Genomic DNA, 25,351 nt, shown 5'->3' with positions numbered 1-25,351 from the left:
ATATTTTTATAAAAATAAAATAAAAAAATTTACGCGAATTGTAAATATTACTAGTGTATTATTTAATACAGTTATAGTTTCATATAATTATGAACCATGGCTACAGTTTAATGAAATTTACTATAAAGAATCTCAAGTATTTGTATAAATTTTATTTGTATATATTAGTTTTATACATTTATATATGTATTAATAAAAAATGTATTATACTGTATATATCTATACGTATTTGTGTATATACAAACTTCCATTTCTGGTGTTTGGTTGTATATTTTTTTCCAGTATATTATCACCCACGATACTTTATACAAATAAATTATATAATTTTAACACTTATATACAATTACTTGTTTATCTATATTAATAGTTTGTATACAATACATTACAAATAATTGTATATAATATATTACTTGTATAAACCCAATTTGAATATTTTGTTTTAAAAAAAAAAAAACAGCTAAATATACAAACGAAAATTAGTAGTTAATGTCAATTAGATGCAGTTTTCTTAAAGAAATCGCTTCAAATATACAATAAAGTAATTAGTTTGCAACAAATATAATCAGAGTTTTATTTACATAAGAAATAGCCAAAAATCATAGAAAGTATACACCAACTATATATTATGATACACTCAACAAGCAGAATACAATTTACTATATATTAGTTATACATTGATTATACATTATGATACACTCAAAAAGTTGAATATAGTTTAACTATACATGATAGGACCCCCGCAAAATTCAAGTGTCTTCTTCAAAAATAGGTCTTACTTTAGGGGGTAATGATATATTTTCTAGCTAAAAGATATAAAACTTCAATAAATGAAAGGGCAACTATGAAAAAAAATTCAAACATCCATCTTGAACTTTTAACAATTCAATTAATTTGAACAATGAAAAAAAACCTCAAAAATTAAGTTAATATGAAATAAAGGGAGTATAATAGTATATGTATATTGTACGTAAATTAATATAAAGCATGTACAATCTATACACTTAGTTGATTGAAGTGTTTCGAACATTATAATTTATCAAAGAATAGAAATTGGTTGTGTCAAAGCAAAAACAGAGGGGCCTTTTATTGGCATATTTTTGTATATCAAACGCATACCTAAAAAAGATATTTTTCTGCTTGTGTGTATTGCTAAATTATAAATGAGAAATGTAAAGCTAGAAAAAGTTTATGCTAAGATGGACAGGAGAATGTCGAATTATATTCTAGGTAAAAAGACAAATAAAACATGTGTGGGGTTTTTGTAATGGTGATTGGGAGAGGTGGGAACATGTATATCTATATTTTTATCATATATATACAAATAAAATATACGTGGTGAATATCTCTATGTATATTCATTGACAAATTTAGATGTACTTGTGTCTACCTCTTTCAATCGCAGTTCAAAAATAATTTAAAATAGCATTTGTCCAAAAAATATAGCTGGCATTAGGGGTGTACAAGCTAAATTGCAAAGTCAAACCGAAAAAAAAATGATTTGTGGTTTGGTTTGGTTGGTTTGGCGGTTGAAAAAAAAAAAACCAAACACTCTTGGTTTGGTTTGGTATTAAAAGAAAAAAAGTCAAACCAAACCGACATAATATATATATATATTATTTTATTTATAGATAAAAATATTATTTGTAATCTACATTGTTAATATATTTTTAGTTAGTTTATAGTTTTCAATGTTTATATATTTTATTTCAAATTTGGGCTTATAAAATTTTGTATATATGTATATAATTTTATTTTATTTATAGATAAAAAATATTATTTATAATCTACTTTGTTAATATAGTTTTAGTTAGTTTATAGTTTTCAATGTTTATATATTTTATGTCAAATTTGGGCTTGTAAAATTTGTAAATATTTTATTTTGTATTAAGATCCGAAGTTACAATTATATTGTTATTTTTCAAATTCGAAGTTAACAATTTACTTTGTAAATATTTTGTTTTGTATTCAGTTTGTCTGTAGCCTTTAATCTTATTAATTTAACATAATGAACGTTGGTATTCAAAAAAAAAAAAATTGTACTCATGTGAATTTTACCGTCTTTTCGAAAATTTCTATTCATTTAACATTTTTAAGTTTAGCTTATCACACAGGTAAGTGAAAATATATTTGATCTCTTTTTCAAATACCATATAGTGGTAAAAAACCGAAAAACCAAAAAAAAAACGGAAAGAATCGACTAAAGCCGAAATCGAAAAAATCGATTTTATGTGATTTAATTTGATAGATTTAATAAATCGACATAATTGATTTAGATTTTTTAAAATAAAAAACCAAACCAAACAGACCTGTGTACACCCTTAGCTGGCATATATATAAAAGATGTAAAGGTGCATGTGTTATACTGATCATGAGAGACTGAAAAATTGACTAACACTCTGTTTGGATCATTGTTACCCATTATTTCATAATGTATTGTATTGTATTGTATTCTATTGTACTGTATTGTATGGTAGATACAATGTTTGGCTAGACTATATTGTTTGTTGTTGTTTAATAACATTTTAATTATTTGGTTTGATTGTATCGTACTATATTGTAATTTATAAATTTACTAAAATATCCTTAATTATTCTAGGGTAGGAGGTTTGACTAGAATTAAATAATATAAGGTAAAGGGTAAAATAGTATTTTGAAATATTATGTAAAGATATAATTGGAAAAAGAAATTAAGTAACAATGGAAACACACTAAATCGGTTGTTCCATAAAATAGGAGTTTTCATTGTTATGTAACAACGAAATTTAACAATACATTACAATACATTTTAAGTAACAATCAAAACAAACATTGTAGGTATAGTAACGATACAATACAATACAATGGGTAACAATGATCCAAACAAAGCGTGAGTGGTGAGTTAAATGAGAGAATAGAGTCAAAAGCAACCCATAAAGAGCTTTCCATGATATGAGTAAAACTATCTATCTACTCCCTCCATCCCATTTTAAATGTCACATTTTTGCTTTGCACTTGCATTAAAATGTAACTTTACCCTTTTACTCATATTTAATGTTTTCTTAAGTCAACTTTATTAATAAATGATAAGATTAATTAACTATTCTATCAAGGGTATAATAGTAAAATAAGGTAATTTATGCATAAATTTTATAAAATGTCAAGTATTGTGATTCAGTTATTTATAGAAATGGATGACATATAAAATGGGACGGAGGGAGTAACTTATAAAGAAAGAGGCTTCTTTTAGGTTCATTTACTAGCGGTGTACAACTAATATGTGACGTAACCGAGGGTGTACTACATATAATATATTGGAACTCACATTATTTATGCCAACAACATTCACATTTTCAAGAAAAGATTATTTTCACATTGGACTTGCTTTCAGGAGTATAATTTAAAAAAAATAACTTTTACAATGTGCAAAAAAAATGAAAGTTTTTCTCTAATGATGTTTGGTTGAATAGAATCTTGGAAAGTGTTATTTTTTTTTAAAAAAAAAAAAGGCTCTTCTTTATCTGATTTTTCCATCCAAAAATTCATTATTTATCTTTTTGTGTTGTTTTAATCTTTAGAAATTCCTAAATAGCAAAATAGATTAAAAGAAAAATGAACCAACCACATTTAATAGAGAACACCATCGAAGGATGTGGTGAAATGGATGAGACTTCTCCCTTAATCAGAGATCTTAGATTCGAGCATGAATATGGAAAAATTCTTAGTAAAAAGTGTTTCCTTTTCTCCCTCAAAACGGGGCCTACACTTCTCAAATCCAGACTAGCTAATTGGGCTTCAATGTAAATATCGAACACGCAATGAAAAAAAATTAAAGAATAGGCTAGTTATTCCAAATTAAGCAACTTGTATTAAACAAATAGGCTGGTAATTATACGATATTTTTTTAATATGCCATGTGTAGAGTAGTTGATGTGACCTAATTCAATATTAATGCCATGTTTAGGTAAATTAGCACATATTCTAATTATAAGATTAATAACAACAATGGAATCTTAATTAAACTAATCTTTCCACCTAGTCCAGAATTAATTTAATTATGAAGAACTAATTTAGCGTGTCCTATTTCATTAATCTATTGTTGTTATATATGTCCATGATTATCTAACAAACATGTTATACTATGACTAAATTAAACTATAATTTACTTGTGTTTCTTATATTATTTAGAATTCGCTCGTGTTAGTTACAAAATTAAATTAAATTAATAATAGAGTCAGTAGTCAATATTTGCCATAAAGTAATAAAAAAATATTTTAATTTCACCAAACTTTAAGTTTTTTTGTTTTAAAAAAAAACTCAAACTATACATTATATACTTAAAACCCACGCTTCTTATTCCTAACTATCACTATAAATCCTAGGAGTGCAATTTACGCCTTTTATTTATTTATTTATTGCTTCATTTGAACACCTCTCATAAGTCATATGTACTCATGGAAATAAAAATAAAATATTAAGTGTGATTTCATCTACAGAAAGGGTAGAATATATGTAAATCTTATTTTTATTTTTATGAGATAAAGAGATAGTTTCTGATAGAGCCTCGACTAAAAAGAAGTGTAATTGCATTAAGATTGAATGAAAAATAAAAACAACAAAATAGTAAGATAAATAGCTATTACAACAAATAAATGATTTTATACTAATAATATAATTGTCAGTAAATTATATTTAGTGACAAATACAATATGAGTATTTATAACCAAAATTTTATATAAATATCAATAATAACTTTCGTAACTCTGAATATAATGATATTAACTCGATCAATTACCGCTAAAAAATATATTACCACTAGATTCTCTTTCGTTGTAGTGATTGTAAATAAAATAACTAGTAATGGTAAAAATTAAAGAATAAAATACGACATAAATACTACACACAAGTGGTTCAATTGTGGAATCGTCAGTTCAATTTATGTTATTTCATGAATGTCATCTATAATAAAATATAATAATAATAATAATAGTTACAAATAATTATATCATAAATAAATCGGGATTAACTATATAAATTCATCGTAAGTCATTGTTACTCATTTTTAGTTATCACAACCACTTTTAATGGATACTCAAAAGATTATAAAGCTACAAGGCATTGAATAACTCTTCTTCAAACTTTTGAGGATGAGATAACTAAACTTCCAGAGAAATATAATATTATTTTCATGATAATAAAAAGGGAAAAAGGATAAATTTACTCTTGAACTATCGTAAACGGTATGCAGATATCCTTTGTCATACTTTTGAGACATTGGTTCTCCTGTCGTTCAAAAACTAGAGCATATATATCCTTTATACTAACGGACATACACGTGTCATAATCTTATCCATCTACCCGACATTTATTAAATATCGAATTGACGGATAAGATTGCGCCGTGTGTCTCTATTTAGTCTTCCGTTAGAGTGAAGGGCATATATGCTCTAGTTTTTGGACGGCAGGAGCACCAATGTCCCAAAAGTATGACGGAGGGTATCTGCATACCATTTACGATAGTTCGGAGGTATATTTATCCTTTTTCCCTAATAAAAATAATAATTTTAAAAAACATTTACAACGACACAGGTGAAATTCCTATTTCTAACTACATGTTCAAAATAGTTTTTAGTTATTTTTAGTAACGCAAGGGAGTTTAGTCCATCTTTACTTGTCCACAATATTATTTTGAAATGCGTAACAATACTTGTCAAATTTATAAAACTAATGAATAATTTACTATTTTATCCTTGTTATTAAATACTATTCATTTTTCAATGTTTTAGATGACTTATATCTAATAAGGGTGACTTGGTAAAAATTAATCTCCGTGTCAAGTCAATCGTAGACAACTATTATTAGACAAAAAAATAATTCATAAAATTACCGAAATTATATTTGACCGTAAATATCGAGCACTTAAAATCAAATAAAATCAAATCGAGATCCTAAACTATGTAAGGATTTTAAATTTTAATTAAGATAAATTAGCATACTCTCAATTATGATAAGAGTCCTAAATTAGAGCCACAACACAACCAAATAAAATAAAATATCTAGGATAATAGAAAATTAGAAAACTAATAATCAGGATTACTTGTCCTACACCAATGACGTTTACTAAAGAGTTCATAATGTAATAGAATAAAATTTCCTTATATGAACATATTACACGTTTATTTCAAATATTCCTAATTTTGAATAATTTACAATAACGATGGAAACGATCAATTACTTAAAACAATCAATTAAAATTCTAGGTATTTAATTTAACTAAAGATATTTCAATTTTAATTTTAAAAACTTTTTTCACTCGACTGTCACCTCATTACCACAATAATAATTTTTTTTTTAAAATTGTTTTATGCAATGATCCAAAAAAAAAAAAAGGAGTTGGTTTGTCCATGAATCTTTTTTTTTTCTAACAAAAAAAGTTGAAATGGCGTTTGATTATACGAATTGATTTCTTGAAGAAATTCTTAAAGGATATTTTAATGTTTGAAAAAGCAATTGGACCAATCTAAATTATTGTCTCCCCTCATAAAACTTCTATTTTTCTTATAAACTAAATATATATCCAAACACAATTTCATTTTTTAATATATATTTTTCAAAAAAATAAATATTATTTTTTAAAAAATATTACATTTTCTACGTTTCAATTTATGTGGAACCTTTTAAATTTCAAGATTCAAATAATAAAAAATTATCTCAATTTTTTCATATATCTTTTAAATATTGTCAATTATTGTAAATATATAAATTTTATTTTAAAAAACTCAAAGATTCTAAATTCAAATTTACGGTCAAACAAAAATAAATTGAGATAGAGTAAGTATAATTTATGTCCAAAAATCAATCATAAAAGTCCTAGTTACCCCTGAGCCAGTCAACAAAAACAAATTTATGGTCAAATTGTAGTTTTGACTCTGTTCAAATTGTATCACGTAAACTGAAACTTCAAACTAGTACTTTCTTTATTTCATATTAAGTGAATTTGAGGCTATTTTACTGTTCAAAATAATTTTATTGTTGAACGTTCAATATGGATGTTTGAAATATTTAATTTCTATATTTGCCTTCCTTTATTGAAGTTTTATGTTTTTTAGAAGAGAAATTGCATTACTAACAAAGTTATATTCCGCCATTTTTTATTTATATGTCGTTCTTACTAAAAATAGATGTTTCTTAATACTTGTCATTTCACAAATCAATGCATAAATGACACTATTCTTCCTATTTTACCCTTTAGAGTTATTAGCTTTGAAAGTATGAATTTGACCGGCATAAGAAAGCTAAGTTATTTATTCATGTTTATTAGTCAATTTTTTTAATAATGTTCATTTATTGAAAACTTGACTTCAAAAGAAACTAAATAAGGGTATAATGGTAAATTCACATAGTTTCTTAGGAGACGTGAAACCTAAAATAATACTCCCTCTATCCAACAATATTTGTCCACTATACTATTTTGGATGTCCAACAATTCTTGTCCACTTTATGAAATCAATGGTTAATTTTACACTTACCCTTGTCATTAATTATAGTCATTTATCGATTACATTTTTCAAAACATTGTATTCATTCTAGTAAAACTACTCTTCTATTTATAGTTTTTAAGAGCTTTGCAAAGTAACGGACAATTAATTTTGGACAGAGGAAGTAACAACTAACAACTATTCCCTCCGTTCCTTTTTATATGCCATCCCTTTCTATTATAAGTTGGACCACAATATTTGTCATTTCATAAAATCAATACATAAATTACTATATTTTGTTTCTATTATACCCTTGATAGAGTAGTTAATTAGTCTTGAAAATATATACTTTGACCAACTTAGAAAAACTAATAAGTAATTAATATTCATTGGAGTAGTTCATACATTGATTAATTACTCTCTCCATTCACTATTCTATAAAATCTGATTTTGAAAATAAATTCAAAAATTTAAATAGTCATACAAATACATTTTAATTTTTGAAATCTAGCATATTCTATTGAAAAGTTGACTTAAGAAAACATTAAATATGGGTAGAAGGATAAAATTACTTAATTTCTTAATGCAACAATCTAAAGATATAACATATAAAAAGAATAATAGTATATTTTATGTCCAAAAATCAAGGTTAAAAGTCCAAATTATCCTTGATCCAGAGTCCTACTCGAACTACACGAAGTCAATAAAAACAAACAAAAAATAAAGACCAAACCCATGTACGATTATCTAGTCTTCTTTCTCCTAATCTTCTTATTCCACTTAAATTAAATATTAAAAAATAAAAAAGTATTATTTTCCACTATCATCGCACATAATTAATAGCCTTAATTCTTGGAGATTAGAAAAATCCCATCCAAGGTAATAATAAGAATAAATATAAGTAACAAATTCTTTTACTTTTGCTTTGACTTTGTTGAAAATCAAGTGGAAAACAATATTCTAAAGGTTTGGTGCTCTTATTCTTTCACCTTTACGTTTCGTCAATTATAAGCATTCTTATTTCAATTTATTGTTGGCAAGTAAATTATTATTATTATTTTATTTTATTTTTTTGTGTTTATGTGTGTATATATATTTTGCATGCCTATGTCACAGAACTTGCAGAACAAAAAAAAGTGTTTTTTTGCATAAGGTATGTTTTATGAATTGGCATATAACATGATTTTATTGGATTAAGGTTTATGTGTTTTGTTTAATTTGATTGATTTTTACTGATTTTGATTGAGATTGATGTTAGAATATTTGATTTAGAAGGTTTTGATTGATTTTTGATTTAGAATAATTGATTAAGAAGGTTTTGATTGTGATCTAATGCTAGACCAAGTTCAAGTTTATATACCAATTGATCAATTATTTGATTGTAGGATTTTTTGTGAGGGATTTGAATTTTGAGCAATGGCTAGCAATTCTGCGAATGGAGATCACCAAACAACAACTAAGCCACCTCCAGCGCCATCCCCGCTGCGCTTCTCAAAGTTCTTTCAGGTAAAACTAGTGCAGATGCGGATTCAGAATTTAAACTTGATGAGTTCAACCTTTTAAGTTTTTACCATTGAATTGATATTTGTCGGAATTTTAGTAATTTTTCTCATATATATGTTTACTCTTTGTGTTGAAGATACTGAGTTCAGTTGTCATAGGCTTGACAACAACTTTATTTGTTTAATTGTTTTTGATATGTGATATAGGTAAATTGTAGTGGTTGGCTACTTGGTTAGGGTTCGATTTCCCACATTGTAAACCTTTAAATCCAATCCTCCCCCCCAAGAAGAAGATATGTGGTATAGAGTATATAGACCATATGGTCGTTTATCAATGTTGCTCCAGCATCACCAATCAAACAAACTATTTTTAGTCTTAAAATCAGGAGTTGATATTTATGTGTAGATTTGATTAGCTATGAATCAATAAAGAACGAGTGTGGATTTGATATCAGCTTATCTGCGAAAACGAAAGATCAGTGTACTTGACCTAGAGATAGGAAATTGATATTGCTCTGGTGATTCTGATTTACGAGTAAAAAATTGTCCATTTGGCCTAATCCTAGTAGTACAGCTTCTTTTCTGATGAAAATACAGTTAACAAGTTGGTACTCACGGCAATAGTGAGTACCAATAGTCACAATACTGTAAACTTCTGATTGTTCAAACACTGTTATTTCATAGTTAAACCACATATGCTATGTTTGGCCTGCTCTAACTATTACTAAGTTATAATCCTTAATGCCCGTTTGCTAAAACATTTTATTCTTGGTTGCAGCCTAACATGAGAATTTTGGTTACTGGAGGAGCTGGATTCATTGGTTCTCACCTAGTCGACAAATTGATGGAGAATGAGAAGAATGAGGTAACTTGTTCGGTCTTGAAATCATCTATCAGTATCTTCTAGCTTTTTGTGTTGCCTTGCCAAAAAGATTTTATAATCATGTTATTTATTCCTTATCCCAGCATAGGCTTATTATGTGTAAGTAAATACTTCTGCTGTTTTCATGAGTCTTCCGAGTGAATGCGTAATAGAGTAAGATAAACCAGTTAATAGAATGATGCCCTTATTAAGAATTGAGAAACTTTTTCTTTATGATTGTGCAGGTTATTGTTGTGGACAACTTTTTCACTGGTTCGAAGGATAATCTGAAAAAATGGATTGGTCATCCCAGATTTGAGCTTAGGCGCCACGGTATACTCTCATTTTTTCTTCATTTACATACTTGTTAGCTAATATATGGACTACTTCCTGTGAGTATTCAACATGTGGTCGAGGGGAATACAGGCTTGACTCTGCTACAATAAGCTAGAAAAATCTTATCTTTATGTAAAGTAATGGTTTCGTTTAATGAAAATTGAAGGCTACCGAGTTCTAATATGGACTTGATTAGTAGAATTTAGTTTGGTATCTTTTAGCTGCAATCTGGTGAAGGTAGAAGAGCTAACATCATATGCAAGTGTTTGATCATAGTTGTCTACTCTGACCTCCCAATTCTCTAGTAGTTCTAACAGTTGAATCAACACTCGAATGTTGTTACATATAACTGTATTATCAGAAGCGTAACTGTTTCTGTTATATGTTTATCATTTGTAGATGTGACAGAGCCCTTGTTGGTTGAAGTTGATAAGATTTATCATCTCGCATGCCCTGCTTCTCCAATTTTCTACAAGTACAATGCTGTTAAGGTATGTATGATCTTAGCTTTTAGTGAATCGTGATTTCTATTCATAACTTATTTGCATAAGCTCTCTGATTTACCTGATTTTCTGTTGTTTCCCCAAATCCCCTAATATGAGAATTTCCGTTAATTTCTTCTTTTGACAGACTATAAAGACTAATGTTATTGGTACGCTGAATATGTTGGGCTTAGCAAAGCGTGTTGGAGCAAGGTTAGAAGATTTTAAATGCTTCTTGACCTCATCTTTTTGGCTTTCAATTTACTCATTTTCTGCAATTTTATGCAGGATTCTGCTCACGTCAACCTCAGAGGTTTACGGTGATCCTCTTGTGCATCCCCAACCCGAGAGCTATTGGGGTAATGTTAACCCAATTGGTACGTCCTCTCACTTTTTGAATTTCATGAACTCCAATATTTGTTTCGACTAATGTCCACTAGCACCATATTATATGTTGTTTTGTGAGTGTTAATCATTTGTTTACATCTGCACCAACTTGTACGACAATACAGAATTCCATTTGGGGATTCAACTATTAAAGTTTCGCTATTCTCTTTTAGCCTACTTGGATCACTCAATCGTGTTGATCACAAGAAGATTCTTTTACATAAAGTATTTAAGCGAATAGTATTAAAGTAAGAGGAGAAAGGAGTTGAAAACTAGAATGAAACAACAATTTTGATCTGATGAGTTATTAAGTCAACATTTGAGCATCTCGTGAAGCATATGCCTAACAATGTCACTTTTGTCGTATTTAGGAGTTCGGAGCTGTTACGATGAGGGGAAGCGTGTGGCCGAGACATTGATGTTTGACTACCACCGACAGCATGGGATTGGTAATTTTTAGTTCCTTTGATATTGTTCAGGTTGTCCACAACTTCATTGTTCCTGATGCATTGATGATATCTATGCATTTTGCAACAGAAATACGCATTGCTAGAATATTCAACACTTACGGACCTCGTATGAATATTGACGATGGGCGTGTAGTCAGCAACTTTATAGCTCAATCACTTCGGTAAGTTCTTTCTCGATTGCCATCACTCTGAATATACAAATGTAGCTATGTGCTTAATGATACGTTGACCGTGATTTCCAAGGTAGGCCATTGTTTCTTAGTCCATTTGTGATGATTGTTAGTAGCTTTGTCAACTGTAACAATTTCTTTTGCTTTTGTTCTATCATTTTGCATATTCAATCACCAATTTCTCTCTGTTGATCCATATCCCGCCTAATTATACCAATCTTTTCAACTAATATTCCTGATTTTCTCCGTTTTAAAGGGATGAACCATTAACTGTTCAAGCTCCCGGGACACAGACTCGCAGTTTCTGTTATGTCTCTGATATGGTATGTCAATGAACTGCTATCATGGTCATTATTGCTTTATGAGTTTGCTCCTAATGCTTTCTCCCCCCTCGTCTTAAATACTTTGAAGGTTGATGGACTTATCCGTCTCATGGAAGGGGATAACACTGGGCCAATCAACATTGGTAACCCAGGTGAGTGTGATATAATTAGATTTGTATTCAATGAGTGCAAGCACACGCTTATGAATTTCTAATGGGAGGCAATGGTCTGATAATTTTGTAATTCTTTTCGCAAATCAAAAGTCCAGATCAATTGGCACATGTGTGCTGCACTCATTGAATAAATCCCGATATCATGCTCAAGCTAAATTACAGTTTTGAAATACTATGTTGATCTACTTTCCTGGCAATCTTCCTGTACAGGTGAATTTACCATGATTGAGCTTGCGGAACTAGTGAAGGAGGTAATTACATATTCTCAAGTAGCTGCTCTTTGTGTACTTAGATTTTGCCACGACTTGTATTTCCCCTGCTGGAAAATCACTCTGTTTAATCCACATATAAGTTGATATATTCTTTTGTGTGTTTGCAGCTTATCAGTCCGAAAGTTGAGATAAAAATGGTGGAAAATACACCAGATGATCCAAGACAAAGGAAACCAGATATCACAAAAGCGAAAGAATTGTTAGGATGGGAACCAAAAGTCAAGTTGCGCGATGGCCTTCCACTAATGGAAGAAGATTTCAGACTCAGGCTTGGGGTCTCTAAGAAGATATAATACATCATACATACAGTTTATAAACATTGATACATTTTTTGGCAAACTATTTTATGTTTTTTAACCAAAATATGTGATATTTCCTGCTATATTCCAACTGTTTCTTTTGTTGACAGTCAAGTGTGCTTACTGCTTTTTATAATCATATGGTCTTACACCATTAGTTTTGTCTGATGGATTTTTTATGCTATTTGGTGGTTCAATTTCTCTTTCTGGATTTGTCACTTGTGTTCGGTATCTGCTTTGAGTTTGATTGATCGGAATTCATTTAGAAACCTGATTGATTGAGGATACAGAAGTACTTATTAACTCACTATTGCCTTTGGTAGTACAAGTTTTTTCATAAATTTATCACAACTTGAAACTAGTAGGTTATAAAAATTGGTAAAACTTACAATTTCAACCATTTTGCAGAAAGGTTGATGTTATAGACTTGAACGCCCCAATTTTCAAGTCTGTCCATTATTGCTAATCTTCTATAAATGGTCATTCATGTAATACTTTTAACTAGGGTGGGCATTTGGTTTTTGTTCGGTTTTATTAATTTCGACTCGATTCTTCGATTTTGAAAAAGTGTACATCAAATCGGTTCAATTTTTTCAACTTTGATTCGATTTGACTCGATGTTTTTAATACGATTTTTTAGGTGTGAAGGAAAAATAAAAGGAAGACCAAATTAAAGAATAAGACACTTAAAAATTTAAAACCATAACTAGTGGTATGTCTCATCTTGGAACACCTATTGTGCTGAAAATTCCATAGTTATCTTTATTAAGAACATTGTGTCTCTAACTACTGCTCGAGGAAAAACAAGGACGAAGACGATTCCTTTACATGATGTACATCGACAAAAATATGTATTAATATTTGAAGTTAATTAACTGAATTGCAAATCTATTGCTTTGATTTGTTGCTGGATGGCTATTCTGCTAGTTGACTTTTGGTTTTTGGTTGAGGAATTGTTGGGATGGGAACCAAAAGATTGGTTCTTTTTAAAAAATTATTTTATAAAAGTTCGGTTCTTTGGTGTACCAAATTATCGAGATCCTTCTATCGAACATCAAATCAAAGAATCGGTTTTTTAATTAAAAAAAACATTGCGATCAAACAAAAAAAATGAATAATCGAATTAGTTTATTTCGGTATGATTTTTTAGTTTTTCTATATTTATGCCCACTCTTTTAACTTTTAAGAACCTTTAATATTTACTAAACACACACAAAAATAGGGGAAAAAAGTAATTTTTAAGTTAATGCGATTAAACACACACTAAGTTTTTGTTACAATCAAAAGTCATAGTACCATTTTCGTACAACTAAAATCAACACAATTTTCAGTAGTGAGAGCTGTCAATACGGGCTGGCCAGTCCATTCGGCCTACCTCAATATGGTTCGGCTAGTTCATCCTTGCTTCCCCATACGTGTTCTGAAATTTGACGAGACAGATTAAGTTGACCCATTATTTCGGTGAGCCAAAAAACATCAAGCTCAATCCATCGGTACATTGGTTATACATACAACATTACATGATATTACTGTACAAATATCTTGGATGACATAAAGTTAATGTGAAACTAAAAAGAGAAAAGGCATAAATCCCCCCCTAAACTTGTAACGAAAAGTCAGTTACACACTTAAATTATTACGGTGATCTATTACACACCTAATCTTGTTCAAAGTGATATTAATACCCCCTCAAAATGTGGCATGACAAAGAAAGTGTCTTCACCTTCATATGTTAGAAACTTTGAACACATGGCACTATTTTATTGGTCATTAAATAATTATGTATTATAATTTTTTTATAAATATATTAATTATTTCAAAAAAATTTCTTTTTTAATCTTTTTATTGGTGGCCCCAATTTCTTTAAAGCATTTACATTTTTCTTAATTTTGAGTTCTTATTCTTAAGAAATCACAACATTTGTCACCATTGATTGTTTGATGGAAGCACATCCAACACTGTTAATAATTTTCAACTTAAATTCATGATTTTTCCGTTCGAAATCGCCGGAGGATTCACCGGAGAAGATTATCGAAAAATAATCCAAGAAAGAGAATGATTGCCGATTTTCGTGTGCTATAGTCCATGAATTTTTTGTGATCCAGAATTCCCGAAATAAAATGATCGAATTTTTTTATGGACATCCGTTAAGACCTTAGCAATGGACCCAGTTCGTCTCGAGGGGTAAACGAGCGTATTTTCAAGTTCAAACGAGCCCCAAAGCAGGCAAACCCAGATTTTACCGATTTTCGTGTGTTATAGTCCATGGATTTTTTTGTGATCTAGAATTCCCAAAATAAAATGACCGAAAATTTTCATGGACATCCGTTAAGACCTTAGCAATGGACCTAGTTCATCCCGAGGGGAAAAAGGACGATTTTTCAAGTTCAAATGAGCCCCAAAGCAGGTAAACCCAGATTGCCAATTTTCATATGCTATAGTCCATGGATTTTTGTGATCCGGAATTCCCAAAAAAAAAAGATCAAAATTTATCATGGACGTCCGTTAAGACCTTAATAATGGACCAGTTCGTCCCAAGGGGAAAACGGAGGAATTTTCAAGTGCAAACGAACCCCAAAGTAGATAAATCCAGATTTTGCCGATTTTCGTGTGTTATAGTCTATGGATTTTTTGTGATCCGAAATTCCCAAAACAAAATGGCCAAAATTTTACATGGATGTCAATTAAGACCTTAGCAATTGACCTAGTTCGTCCCGAGGGGCAAATAAGCGCATTTTAAAGTTCAAATGAGCCCCAAAGCAGGTAAACCCAGATTTTGTCGATTTTCGTGTGCTATAGACCATGAATTTTTTGTGAACCGGAATTCCCAAAACAAAATGGCCAAAAAATTTCATGGATGTCCGTCAAGACCTTAGCAATGGACCAGTTTGTCCTGAGGGGAAAACATGCGCATTTCAAGTTCAAACGATCCCAAAGCAGGTAAATCCATATTTTGCCAATTTTCGTGTGCTAGTCCATATATTTTTTGTGATTCGGAATTTCTGAAATAAAATGGCTAAAAATTTCCATGGATGTCCGTTAAAACCTTAGCAATGGATCCAATTCGTCCCGAGGGGTAAACGGGGGCATTTTCAAGTTCAAACGAGCCCCAAAGCAGGTAAACCCAAATTTTACCGATTTTTGTATGCTGTCCATGGATTTTTTGTGATCTGGAATTCCCGAAACAAAATGACTGAAATTTTTATTGGACGTCCGTTAAGACCTTAGCAATGGACCCAGTTCAACCCAAGGGGAAAACTTGCGCATTTTCAAGTTCAAACGAGCTCCAAAGCAGGTAAACCCAAAATTTATCGATTTTTGTATGCTATAGTCCATGGATTTTTTGTGATTCGAAATTCCAGAAACAAAATGGCCAAATTTTTTCATGGATGTCCGTTAAGACCTTTACAATGGACCAGTTCGTCCTGAGAGGTAAACAAACGCATTTTCAAGTTCAAATGACCCCCAAAGCAGGTAAACCCAGATTTTATCAATTTTCACGTGTTATATAGTCCATGAATTTTTTGTGATCCAGAATTTCGAAACAAAATGGCCTAAAATTTTTATCGACGTCTGTTAAGACCTTAACAATGGATCCAGTTTGTCCCGAAAGGCATACTGGTGCATTTTCAAGTTCAAAAAAGCTCCAAAGCAGGTAAACCCAAATTTTACCAATTTTTATGTGCTATAGTCCATGGCTTTTTGGTGATATTCCCGAAATAAAATGACCGAAATTTTTCATGGGCGTCCGTTAAAACCTTAGCAATGGACCCAGTTAGTCCCAAGGGGCAAACGGGTGCATTTTCAAGTTCAAACGATCCCTAAAGTAGGTAAACCCAGATTTTACCGATTTTCGAGTGCTATAGTCAATGAATTTTTGTGATCCAGAATTTCCAAAACAAAATGGCCGAAATTTTTCATGGACGTCTGTTAAGACCTTTGCAATGGACCCAGTTCGTCCGGAGGGGCAAACATGCACATTTTCAAGTTCAAACGAGCCCCTAAGCAGGTAAATCCAAATTTTATCAATTTTCGTGTGCTATAATCTATGAATTTTTTGTGATCCGAAATTCCCGAGACAATGGCCGCAATTTTTCATGGTCTGTTAGGATCTTAGCAATAGATCCAATTCATACCGAGGGGAAAACGAGCGCATTTTCAAGTTCAAACGAGCCCCAAAGCAGGTAAACGCAAAGTTTGTCAATTTTTGTGTGCTATAGTCCATGAATTTTTTGTGATAATTTTTGAAAAAAAATTACCGAATTTTTTTATGGACGTCCGTTAAGACCTTAGCAATGGACCCAATTCGTCCCGAGGGGCAAACGGGCGCATTTTCAAGAAAGATTTTAAAAGAGAAATGTATGGTGAAATGGAGGAAGATGCCCAAATCTTTGTTCTTTTGCAAAAGTTTAAGAAAATATCAAGAGATAAATGTTTTTAAAATTTAAAATAAATATTATTTATGTATGAAAACGCGTGTACAACACTTTTTTTTACACACAATTGAGTTTGTCTTCGGAAGGGGGTATTAATATCATTTTGAACAAAATTAGGTGTGTAATAGGTAGTCACAATAGTTTGAGCATGTAACTGACTTTTCGGCACCAGTTTAGGGGGTAATTTATGTCTTTTCTCAACTAAAAATAATTTTTAGCATGATACCTCTCAAACCAAAGAGATATTAGAGAGAAGTATAAAAAACACCCCTACATTTTGCGCAAATTATTAATTTCATCTCTAAACTATTGATAGTCTTAAAAACAATCCTCTACTTGATTAACTGAACTTAAATACACCCCTGATCTTACCACATGAGTGAAACACATCTCTAAATTCTCGTCATGTTAGGGGTGCTTCAAACTTCTCTCAACTTTTTATTAAGAGTTTCACGATCTTAAAAGAGTTTGAGACCACTTGCTATGTCATGTGGCAAATCGAGGGTGTATTTTAAGTTCAATTAGTAAAGTAAAAAGAGTGTGTTTTAAGATTGTCAATAGTTTGGGGATGAATACGCCGAGTTCATAAGTGTTTTCAATACTTTTCTGAAGATATTAATAAGCAAATTAATCAGTTAATGAGTAACAATACAATTAGTTAAATATAAATATTATCAATAAATATAAATATTAACTTGATATATATATTCTTTGCGTTTATATTTCTCTTATTATTTACTTATTTTTAGAATTATATTTTTAATTTTTTTTATTTGGCCCACAAACCGGTCTAATCTAAATTGCTCACAATGTACAAGATATCAAGCTTATCTGGGCGGGGCTAAAAAGCCCTAATCTTCAATGAACTAAAAAAAATCTTAGCTCAATTGTATCAAAATCACAGGTTAGGATGAGCCAACCCAACATGCTAAGTCCATATTTATGACAATTACGTTTATGGAGCACTAATAGCTAATTATTCTTTCCAACTCAAATTATGTATTTCTCTAGAACATGCCTCTTAAGAAAATATTAATTAAAAGAGATTTTAAGTATTTTAAATCAATCCACAAAATTTCTTGCTATATAGTACAGTAATAACTAATTCCCAATTTTTTAGGCGCCTAATAATTTGGAACTTTCACAAATCACATTTTCATTTTCCGCTAAAAGTAACTTAAAAAGCACAATCTGCGTCAATACATAATAAAACATTATCAACCGTTGATCTCTTTCTAATCAACGATTCACATTTAATGTCGTCCTCCCACGCGGACCGATACTCATATCCGTCGATCTTCAATCCAAAGCCCCCAAAACCAACGATCACGATTTAACACAAACGCCGATCCACAAAATCAGCAGCTATAAATACCGCAAACTGATCATCTTCATTAAATTCACAGCTTATAATCTCTTTCAATCTTCCAAAATTCAATTTCAAAACCCTGAAAAATGTCGGGCCGTGGTAAGGGAGGTAAGGGATTAGGCAAAGGAGGAGCTAAGAGGCACAGGAAGGTGTTAAGAGATAACATTCAGGGTATTACCAAGCCAGCTATTCGTAGGCTTGCTCGTAGAGGTGGTGTGAAGCGTATTTCTGGATTGATTTATGAGGAAACTCGTGGAGTTCTGAAGATCTTTCTTGAAAATGTGATTCGTGATGCTGTTACATATACTGAGCATGCTAGGAGAAAGACTGTGACGGCTATGGATGTTGTTTATGCTCTTAAGAGGCAGGGAAGGACCCTTTACGGATTTGGAGGTTAGGGTGTTGGTTAGTGGTTGTAGATTTGGTTTTTAGTGAAGTTGGGTTACTTTTTTTGTTTGTTTATATGATCTCGATATTGTAATTCCTTGTTACACAAACAATTAATGGAAGGAGATTGTATTTCGAGTAATAATTGCATTTGTTCTCTTCTTGATTTATATTACACTTTTATTGTTGGATGCCCTCATTTTGTCAGGTTTGGTTTGTTCTTAAATATGTGTTGCTTTTCAAACCATCTAAATTTAGTATGTGTTGCCTTTAAAAAAGTTATGCTTTTTCTTTCTTTGATTTTGTTGTGTGGGGATCTCTTTTCTGTAATTACAGTTTGCATCTTGTTTTGCTGTGCAATATTTTCCTGAATAACTCACTTTTTGAGCTGAGGTATATTGTTCTGCTGCACATATTTGAGTTCTAGGAGGTAATTATCTCAAAGCTTGTGTTTTTCATTGCCTGTCTGCGTAGAAGTAAGTTTGGTTTGTACATTCCGTTGATTTTTATAATGACTACTGTATAAGTATTGTGTTGCTTTTGAAACCATCTAAATTCAATTGATGATTTGATCATTTCTTTTTGATTGAAAACATTTCAGGAAGTATGCATTGCTCTTGAAAGCTTTCAAGTTTAGTTGATAACAGAACCAGCTTATCTACAACTCCGTTTCTTACTTTTCTGAAATTTTAGTTTTACTGCACATTCCTGATTTCTGAGAGGTGAATATATTTATGATTTCTGAGAGGTAAATATCTCAAGTTTGTTTTTTTCTTTGTCTGTCTGTTTATTGGTTTGAAACCTAAGATTTAATTCGTTGGTGTATTTCATATGAGAAGAAATTATTGCAATTTGCACCTCTTGTTTCAGTCTTTTTAGTTAATGAAATTGCAGTCAGATAATTGATTAAATTGTCATTAGTCTTGCAACTCGGATATTCACACTGTCTTTATTGTTCAGTTACTTGCTGTTTGCTTTGATGCGTTCAAGGAATTTATTTTTGTTATCCCTAATGCCAGTTGATGTAGAGTTGTGCAACTTAGAGATCTTGTTGATAAGTGTATCTATAACAGGCTCAGCTAACCTCATTTTTTGAGCCGAAGGTCTATCCGAAATAGGTTCTCTACCTCCTAGTGTATGTTGTTGTATAGTACTGCTGCACATGTTTGAGTTCTTAAAGGTAAATATCTCAAGCTTTTGTTTTTCCTTGCCTGTCTTCTTATTGATTAAAACTTAATATGAGATCAGATTTATTGGTTTATTTCATATGAAATAAAGAAATAATTGTAAATTGCACCTTTTGATTTGTCCTTTTTTGTTCCCAACATTATGCATAAATATAATTGCAGTCAAATAATTGCTTAAACTCTCGCTAGTCTTGCAGCTTGGGATATTCACACTATGTTTTTGTTCAGTTACTTGCTACTCTCCTTTGATTTATTCGAGGTAATTTATCGCTGTTACCCTTAATGTCAGTTGATGTAATTGTGCAAGTTAGAGTTCTTGTTCAGTTTTTTTGTTGATTAAACTTCAATTTGATCTAGTTGAAATTCAGTTTACTTTAGCTGAACATCTGAGTGATTGTGCAAAACATCTTTTTCTCTCTCATTGACATACTTTTTTCTCGTGGAATGCTACAAAGTTCTTCTATCTACAGTTGTAGCTGTATTATTCTGTGTTTTGATTTGGAAATTATAAGGCCTTGGAATTTTACGTGGATTTGTTGTTTTTGAAATTTAATCCAAGTTTTCCTTGTGAACAACTTTCCTGTTAGGGTGCTCTTTTGAGGATTTTAGACTTGAGTTTAACTTGGTGGTTCTCCTAAAGAGTTCTGGTTGAACTGGTATGACTGGTACACCAGCTGGAGCTCGACTATTAGTGGTTGCTCTAATCCTGCAGCTTGACGTACACAGTAAAGCTTTTCCTTGTTGGTAAGTTGACAAACTCAACCCTGTAAACATGGAATATCGGAACTTTTAAAGTTTTATTTGAGCTCTATCTTGGTGATTTTAAACTCTGTGATCACAATCTGCAATTGTCTATGAGTAGTTTCAACACCACTTTCTGTTTCTACTTGGATATCAAGCTTGTTAATTTACTCTTTGGCTCTGGTTGATCTAGTTTCGGTATGGTTTTGCACTTGTCTCATGACAGACAATTTGATTAAGTGAGGACAGAAACCTGTAAAGATTTCACCACACAAGCTGATTAGAGTTTTGTGTTCTATTAATGTGTAGAAATAATATATGCTGACAGAATCATAAAAATTCTAATATGTCGATTGCAGCCAATTTGTATCATGTTTACTTATAGGACATTGAGTCACTTCTGTCCCTTTGGTATTTGCTTATCTCCTACCAAGCTTGCTTCATTATGATTCTATTGAATTATCCTGTTATGTGGCCGAGAAGCTTTAATAATTATTATAACTTGTTCATTGATACATGATTAATAAGCTATGATCTTAAAAAGAGGTGTTTGAGGAGAGGTCGGAATGATGCACAAGGCTTTTTCTATTTTTCAGTTTGGATGGGCAAGGGTTTCCTTCCCACTGAAACATGGAAGATTATTTTCCTAATACCTAGTCATGATGCATGTGCCCCAACAATTATTTCTGATGCAAGGCATTGTTGGGTTGGATCGATGCTGCATTTGCCTTTTAAAATTATTCAACCTCTTGACCATTCTCCCATAGCACAATCCTCTTATTGGGATAATATTGTACAACTTCAATGTGTTATTGCAAGGATGACTGGAGGTTCATTAAGTCTTGAGAAACTTGGACTAGAGGGATTAGAGTTGCAAGAAGATATCTTCTTTGGACTTCGATGCACTTAGCATAGTAAGGTTTGCTCAACTTGAACAACAGGTAGGATTCCATTATAGTGTCCTTGCTTGTTGTGAGTGCAAACGTGTAGATAGGGCTATGAATGTCCCTAGTTGGTGTATAATGGTATTGAAATTCTTTATTTCTCTTTGTTTCCTTGTGATTTCAAGTCATGTTATCTTTAATCATTTTAATGTGCATTCAGATTCAGACGATTAAATCTTAATGAAACAAATGAGGCCTAAATGACATGTCTTTTACCTAATGTTGTTGAGAGTCCAAAATTCCTCAATATTGAATTTAGTTTCAATAAACAATCATGTTGATTCTAGATCCTCACTCACTCTTCTAATATAGCAAAATATATAATCCAATAAATATTGAATTTGGAATGTATTAATGAAATTTATTTTCCTTAGAGAAGTCATTTTTCTAATTTTAAAATAATTTAGTAGATATTTTCATAAGCAACTCAAATATCGTGTAACATTCACAAACCCCCCTTGAAAGCTGTCTATAGAAACCACTCTCCCTTTTCTTTTTTTGCTCACTCATTCTTTTCTTCATAGAAAAAGTTACTTTTGTTTTTCAGATAACGCAGAGGATAAATAACAGGTGGCGATTTCATCAAGAAAATCCCCTTGAGAGACGTCTATATCAACTGCTCTCCCTCGTCTTTTTTAGCTCACTTGTTCTTCTCATCATATAAAAAATTTCTTCTATTTTTTTCAAATGACGCAGGAGGAAAACTATTAAGGAGAACCAATCGGTGAGATGCATTTTAGGGTATGTGAGGAAGATGCCATGGGGGAGGTACACAACTGAGATAAGAGATCCTGGCCAAAGGAGAAGTGTTACACTTGGAGCTTTTGATATACCCAAAGAAGTTGCTAGGGCTTACAATTGGCGGCGAGGAGGTACCGTGGTCACATTCCTCGAGATAACCTCCAAAACACCAGAGATTTCTTGAGAAGCTTATTTGCAAACAACAAACAACAAAAGAAGAGAGCTCCAACATTCTTATGGATATTCAGAGGATTAAAATGATGATTCAGCGCAACCAAACATCAACTCACATTTTCGTGTTGATCTATGAATAGAATCTATACATCGCTATCAAGGTATACATCTCAATCGGAAAAGAATCAAGGATCTATACATCTCAATTGGAAAATAATTGAGGGTCTATACATCTTGATCTGAAAAGAATCAAGGATCTATACATCTCGATCAAAAGAGAATTAAGATTGGAAAGAATCAAGAGAAAAAGAAAGAATCAAAATTGATCCATAGATTTCTTGAAATAAACGAAGCCGGTTCTCTCTTATTGTTTTTTTTTCCTTTTATATTTTTTTTAATTTCAAAGGAAATTAAGAGGAAAGGGACTGACGAAATGTCGTACATTCAATATCGATGATGATTTCACATGCTCTTTGACAGTGCAAGGGTGATCTCAAGATTGAGAGGCACAATACTGCAACCGTTGTTAGCGCCACCGTAGCTTTGTTCGAAAGATGACCTGAAAGCATTGGTCTGAATTGGGAGCATATGATTGGAATTATCATTATTATCATCACTGGCATTCTAACAACTAGACTTCTCGTGAAAATCTCTGAGGCTATCCTGCGGAAATTTAGTTACAGCTTTGTGGCTGTGATATCTCCTCGCCGCTGTATCGTAAGCCCTAGCAGCTTTTTCTGATGCATCAAAAGTATTGAGCCAGACACTTCTCCTCTGGACGGGATCTTTGATATCAGCTTTGTACCTCCTCCGTGGCATCTTCCTCATATCTCCTTATAACGCATCTCACCTGAGGGCATTGTCGTCTGTCAATGGCTATTCAGTAAGTTTGTGGTGCCTTTCAAACCATCTAAATTCAAGTGATATTTGAATCAATTCTTTGTGAATGACAGTTTAGCAAGTATGCATTGACCAGGTAATCTCTTTGTACACTTTAATGTCTCTTATCTCATTTTCCAACTGCGCAAATCAGTTTCAAAGAATGTGTTGTTATAAAAAACATCTAAATTGATAACAGAGCCCACGACTTTGCTAGAACCATTGAATTTCCTAGTCTACCGATTGAATGTCAACTGAAACATGTGGAGCAGCAGGGTAATTTTGGAAACCAGGAGGACCAGCAGGGTAATTCGGGAAACCAGGAGGAACATCAGGGTAATTCGGGAAACCAGGAAGAGCAGCAGGGTAATTCGGGAAACCAGGAGGAACAGTAGGGTAATTCGGGAAACCAGGAGGAAAATCAGGGTAAGTCCTGATGATACTCCTGGTTTTCCGACTTACCCTGATTTTCCTCCTGGTTTCCCAAATTACCCTACTGTTCCTCCTGGTTTCCCGAATTACCCTGCTGCTCTTCCTGGTTTCCCGAATTACCCTGATGTTCCTCCTGGTTTCCCGAATTACCCTGCTGCTCCTCCTGGTTTCCAAAATTACCCTGCGGCTCAACATGTTTCAGTTGACATTCAGTCGGTAGACCAGGATAAGGTTGAGAAGTTGATGCTTTTTTTTTCTCTGATATTACTAGAGCCATTGAAAATCTTTACAGCTCTGTTTGTATTATGTGGAAATCTCTTTTCTGTTATTACAGTTCTGCTTCACGTTTCTTGGTTTGCTGCAATTTTTTCATGAATAACTTCACTTTTTGAGCTGAGGGTATGTTGTTGTTGTTGTTGTATAGTTCTGCTGCACATGTTTGAGTTCTTGGATGTAAATATCTCAAGCTTGTGTTTTTCTTTGCCCTTCTGCTTAGGGTAAGTTCGGTTTGTTCTTCAAAGCTTATGCATTCTGTTGATGTTTATAATTTATAAAACCTATTGACAATGAATTTCTACTCAATAAGTATGTGTTTCTTTTCAACCATCTAAATTCAATTGGTTGAAACGACAAGAAGAGTGCTTAGTGAAGAGACAACACCGAAGGGAGGAAATTCTCTCGAATAAGGAAGCATGTAGACTCTGAAAGGAAGCTCCCGAGAGGGAAATAGAAGAGAAGAACCAACGCCATCATCCCAAGCTGATGGCTTCTCTCGAGATAGTTATACAACAACATACCCAGTGAAATCCAACAAAGTGGGGTCTGGGGAGGGTAAAGTGTACGCAGACCTTACCACTACCTCGAGGAGGTAGAGAGGCTGTTTCCGAGGGACCCTCGGCTCAAGTACATCCAAACCAAGTAAAAGAAGAGGAAACAGTATATAAAACATAACATCCAATAAGAAAAATAGTGCATAATCAACAACGGAAACAATAACATCAAGAAAATACTGTGAGAGGTGAAACGCAGTGAACAACATATGGCTATAGGATCACAGACAAAAACTACAAGTGTCAGGCTAGGACTACTACAAACGCTACCAACCCATACCCTCGCAAGGAAAGACAACACGCTAACCCTACTAACCTTCAACCTTAATACGCGACCTCCACTCCTTTCTATCTAGAGTCATGTCCTCGGTAATGTGAAGCTGAGCCAAGTCCTGTCTAATCACCTCTCCTCAATACTTCCTAGGCCTACCTCTACCCCTCCGCGTACCCTCTACAACCAGCCCCTCGCACCTCCTCACTGGGGCATCTGCGCACCGTCTCT

General features: G+C 32.2%; 2 protein-coding genes across 2 annotated transcripts; both read left to right on the top strand.

Annotated features, from left to right (window-relative positions):
* Positions 1-8,836: 8,836 nt before the first annotated feature.
* LOC125818208 (UDP-glucuronic acid decarboxylase 6) lies at positions 8,837-12,940 on the top strand. Its single transcript, XM_049497754.1, has 12 exons — positions 8,837-8,959; positions 9,734-9,820; positions 10,063-10,150; positions 10,553-10,644; positions 10,784-10,848; positions 10,924-11,012; positions 11,394-11,471; positions 11,560-11,653; positions 11,919-11,985; positions 12,074-12,137; positions 12,369-12,409; positions 12,538-12,940. The coding sequence occupies exons 1-12, from the start codon at positions 8,870-8,872 to the stop codon at positions 12,721-12,723; spliced, it is 1,041 nt and encodes a 346-aa protein (XP_049353711.1). The 5' UTR covers positions 8,837-8,869; the 3' UTR covers positions 12,724-12,940.
* Positions 12,941-18,580: 5,640 nt separating this feature from the next.
* LOC125818229 (histone H4) lies at positions 18,581-19,057 on the top strand. The gene has a single exon (XM_049497775.1). The coding sequence runs from the start codon at positions 18,621-18,623 to the stop codon at positions 18,930-18,932; it is 312 nt and encodes a 103-aa protein (XP_049353732.1). The 5' UTR covers positions 18,581-18,620; the 3' UTR covers positions 18,933-19,057.
* Positions 19,058-25,351: the final 6,294 nt, after the last annotated feature.

This window comes from Solanum verrucosum, unplaced genomic scaffold, assembly GCF_900185275.1.
Source record: "Solanum verrucosum unplaced genomic scaffold, falcon-dt-bn FXZP01000253.1, whole genome shotgun sequence".
Lineage (NCBI taxonomy): Eukaryota > Viridiplantae > Streptophyta > Magnoliopsida > Solanales > Solanaceae > Solanum > Solanum verrucosum.
The sequence above is the reverse complement of the archived record's forward strand: the minus strand, read 5'-3'. Positions and strand labels throughout refer to the sequence as shown.

Bases quoted from the DNA above. Each gene is read 5' to 3' on its own strand.
- LOC125818208 (XM_049497754.1), top strand. From the start codon at position 8,870: ATGGCTAGCAATTCTGCGAATGGAGATCACCAAACAACAACTAAGCCA. The intron at 8,960-9,733 runs GTAAAACTAGTG...TCTTGGTTGCAG, and splicing joins GCTTCTCAAAGTTCTTTCAG to CCTAACATGAGAATTTTGGT. The intron at 10,151-10,552 runs GTATACTCTCAT...TATCATTTGTAG, and splicing joins ATTTGAGCTTAGGCGCCACG to ATGTGACAGAGCCCTTGTTG.
- LOC125818229 (XM_049497775.1), top strand. From the start codon at position 18,621: ATGTCGGGCCGTGGTAAGGGAGGTAAGGGATTAGGCAAAGGAGGAGCT.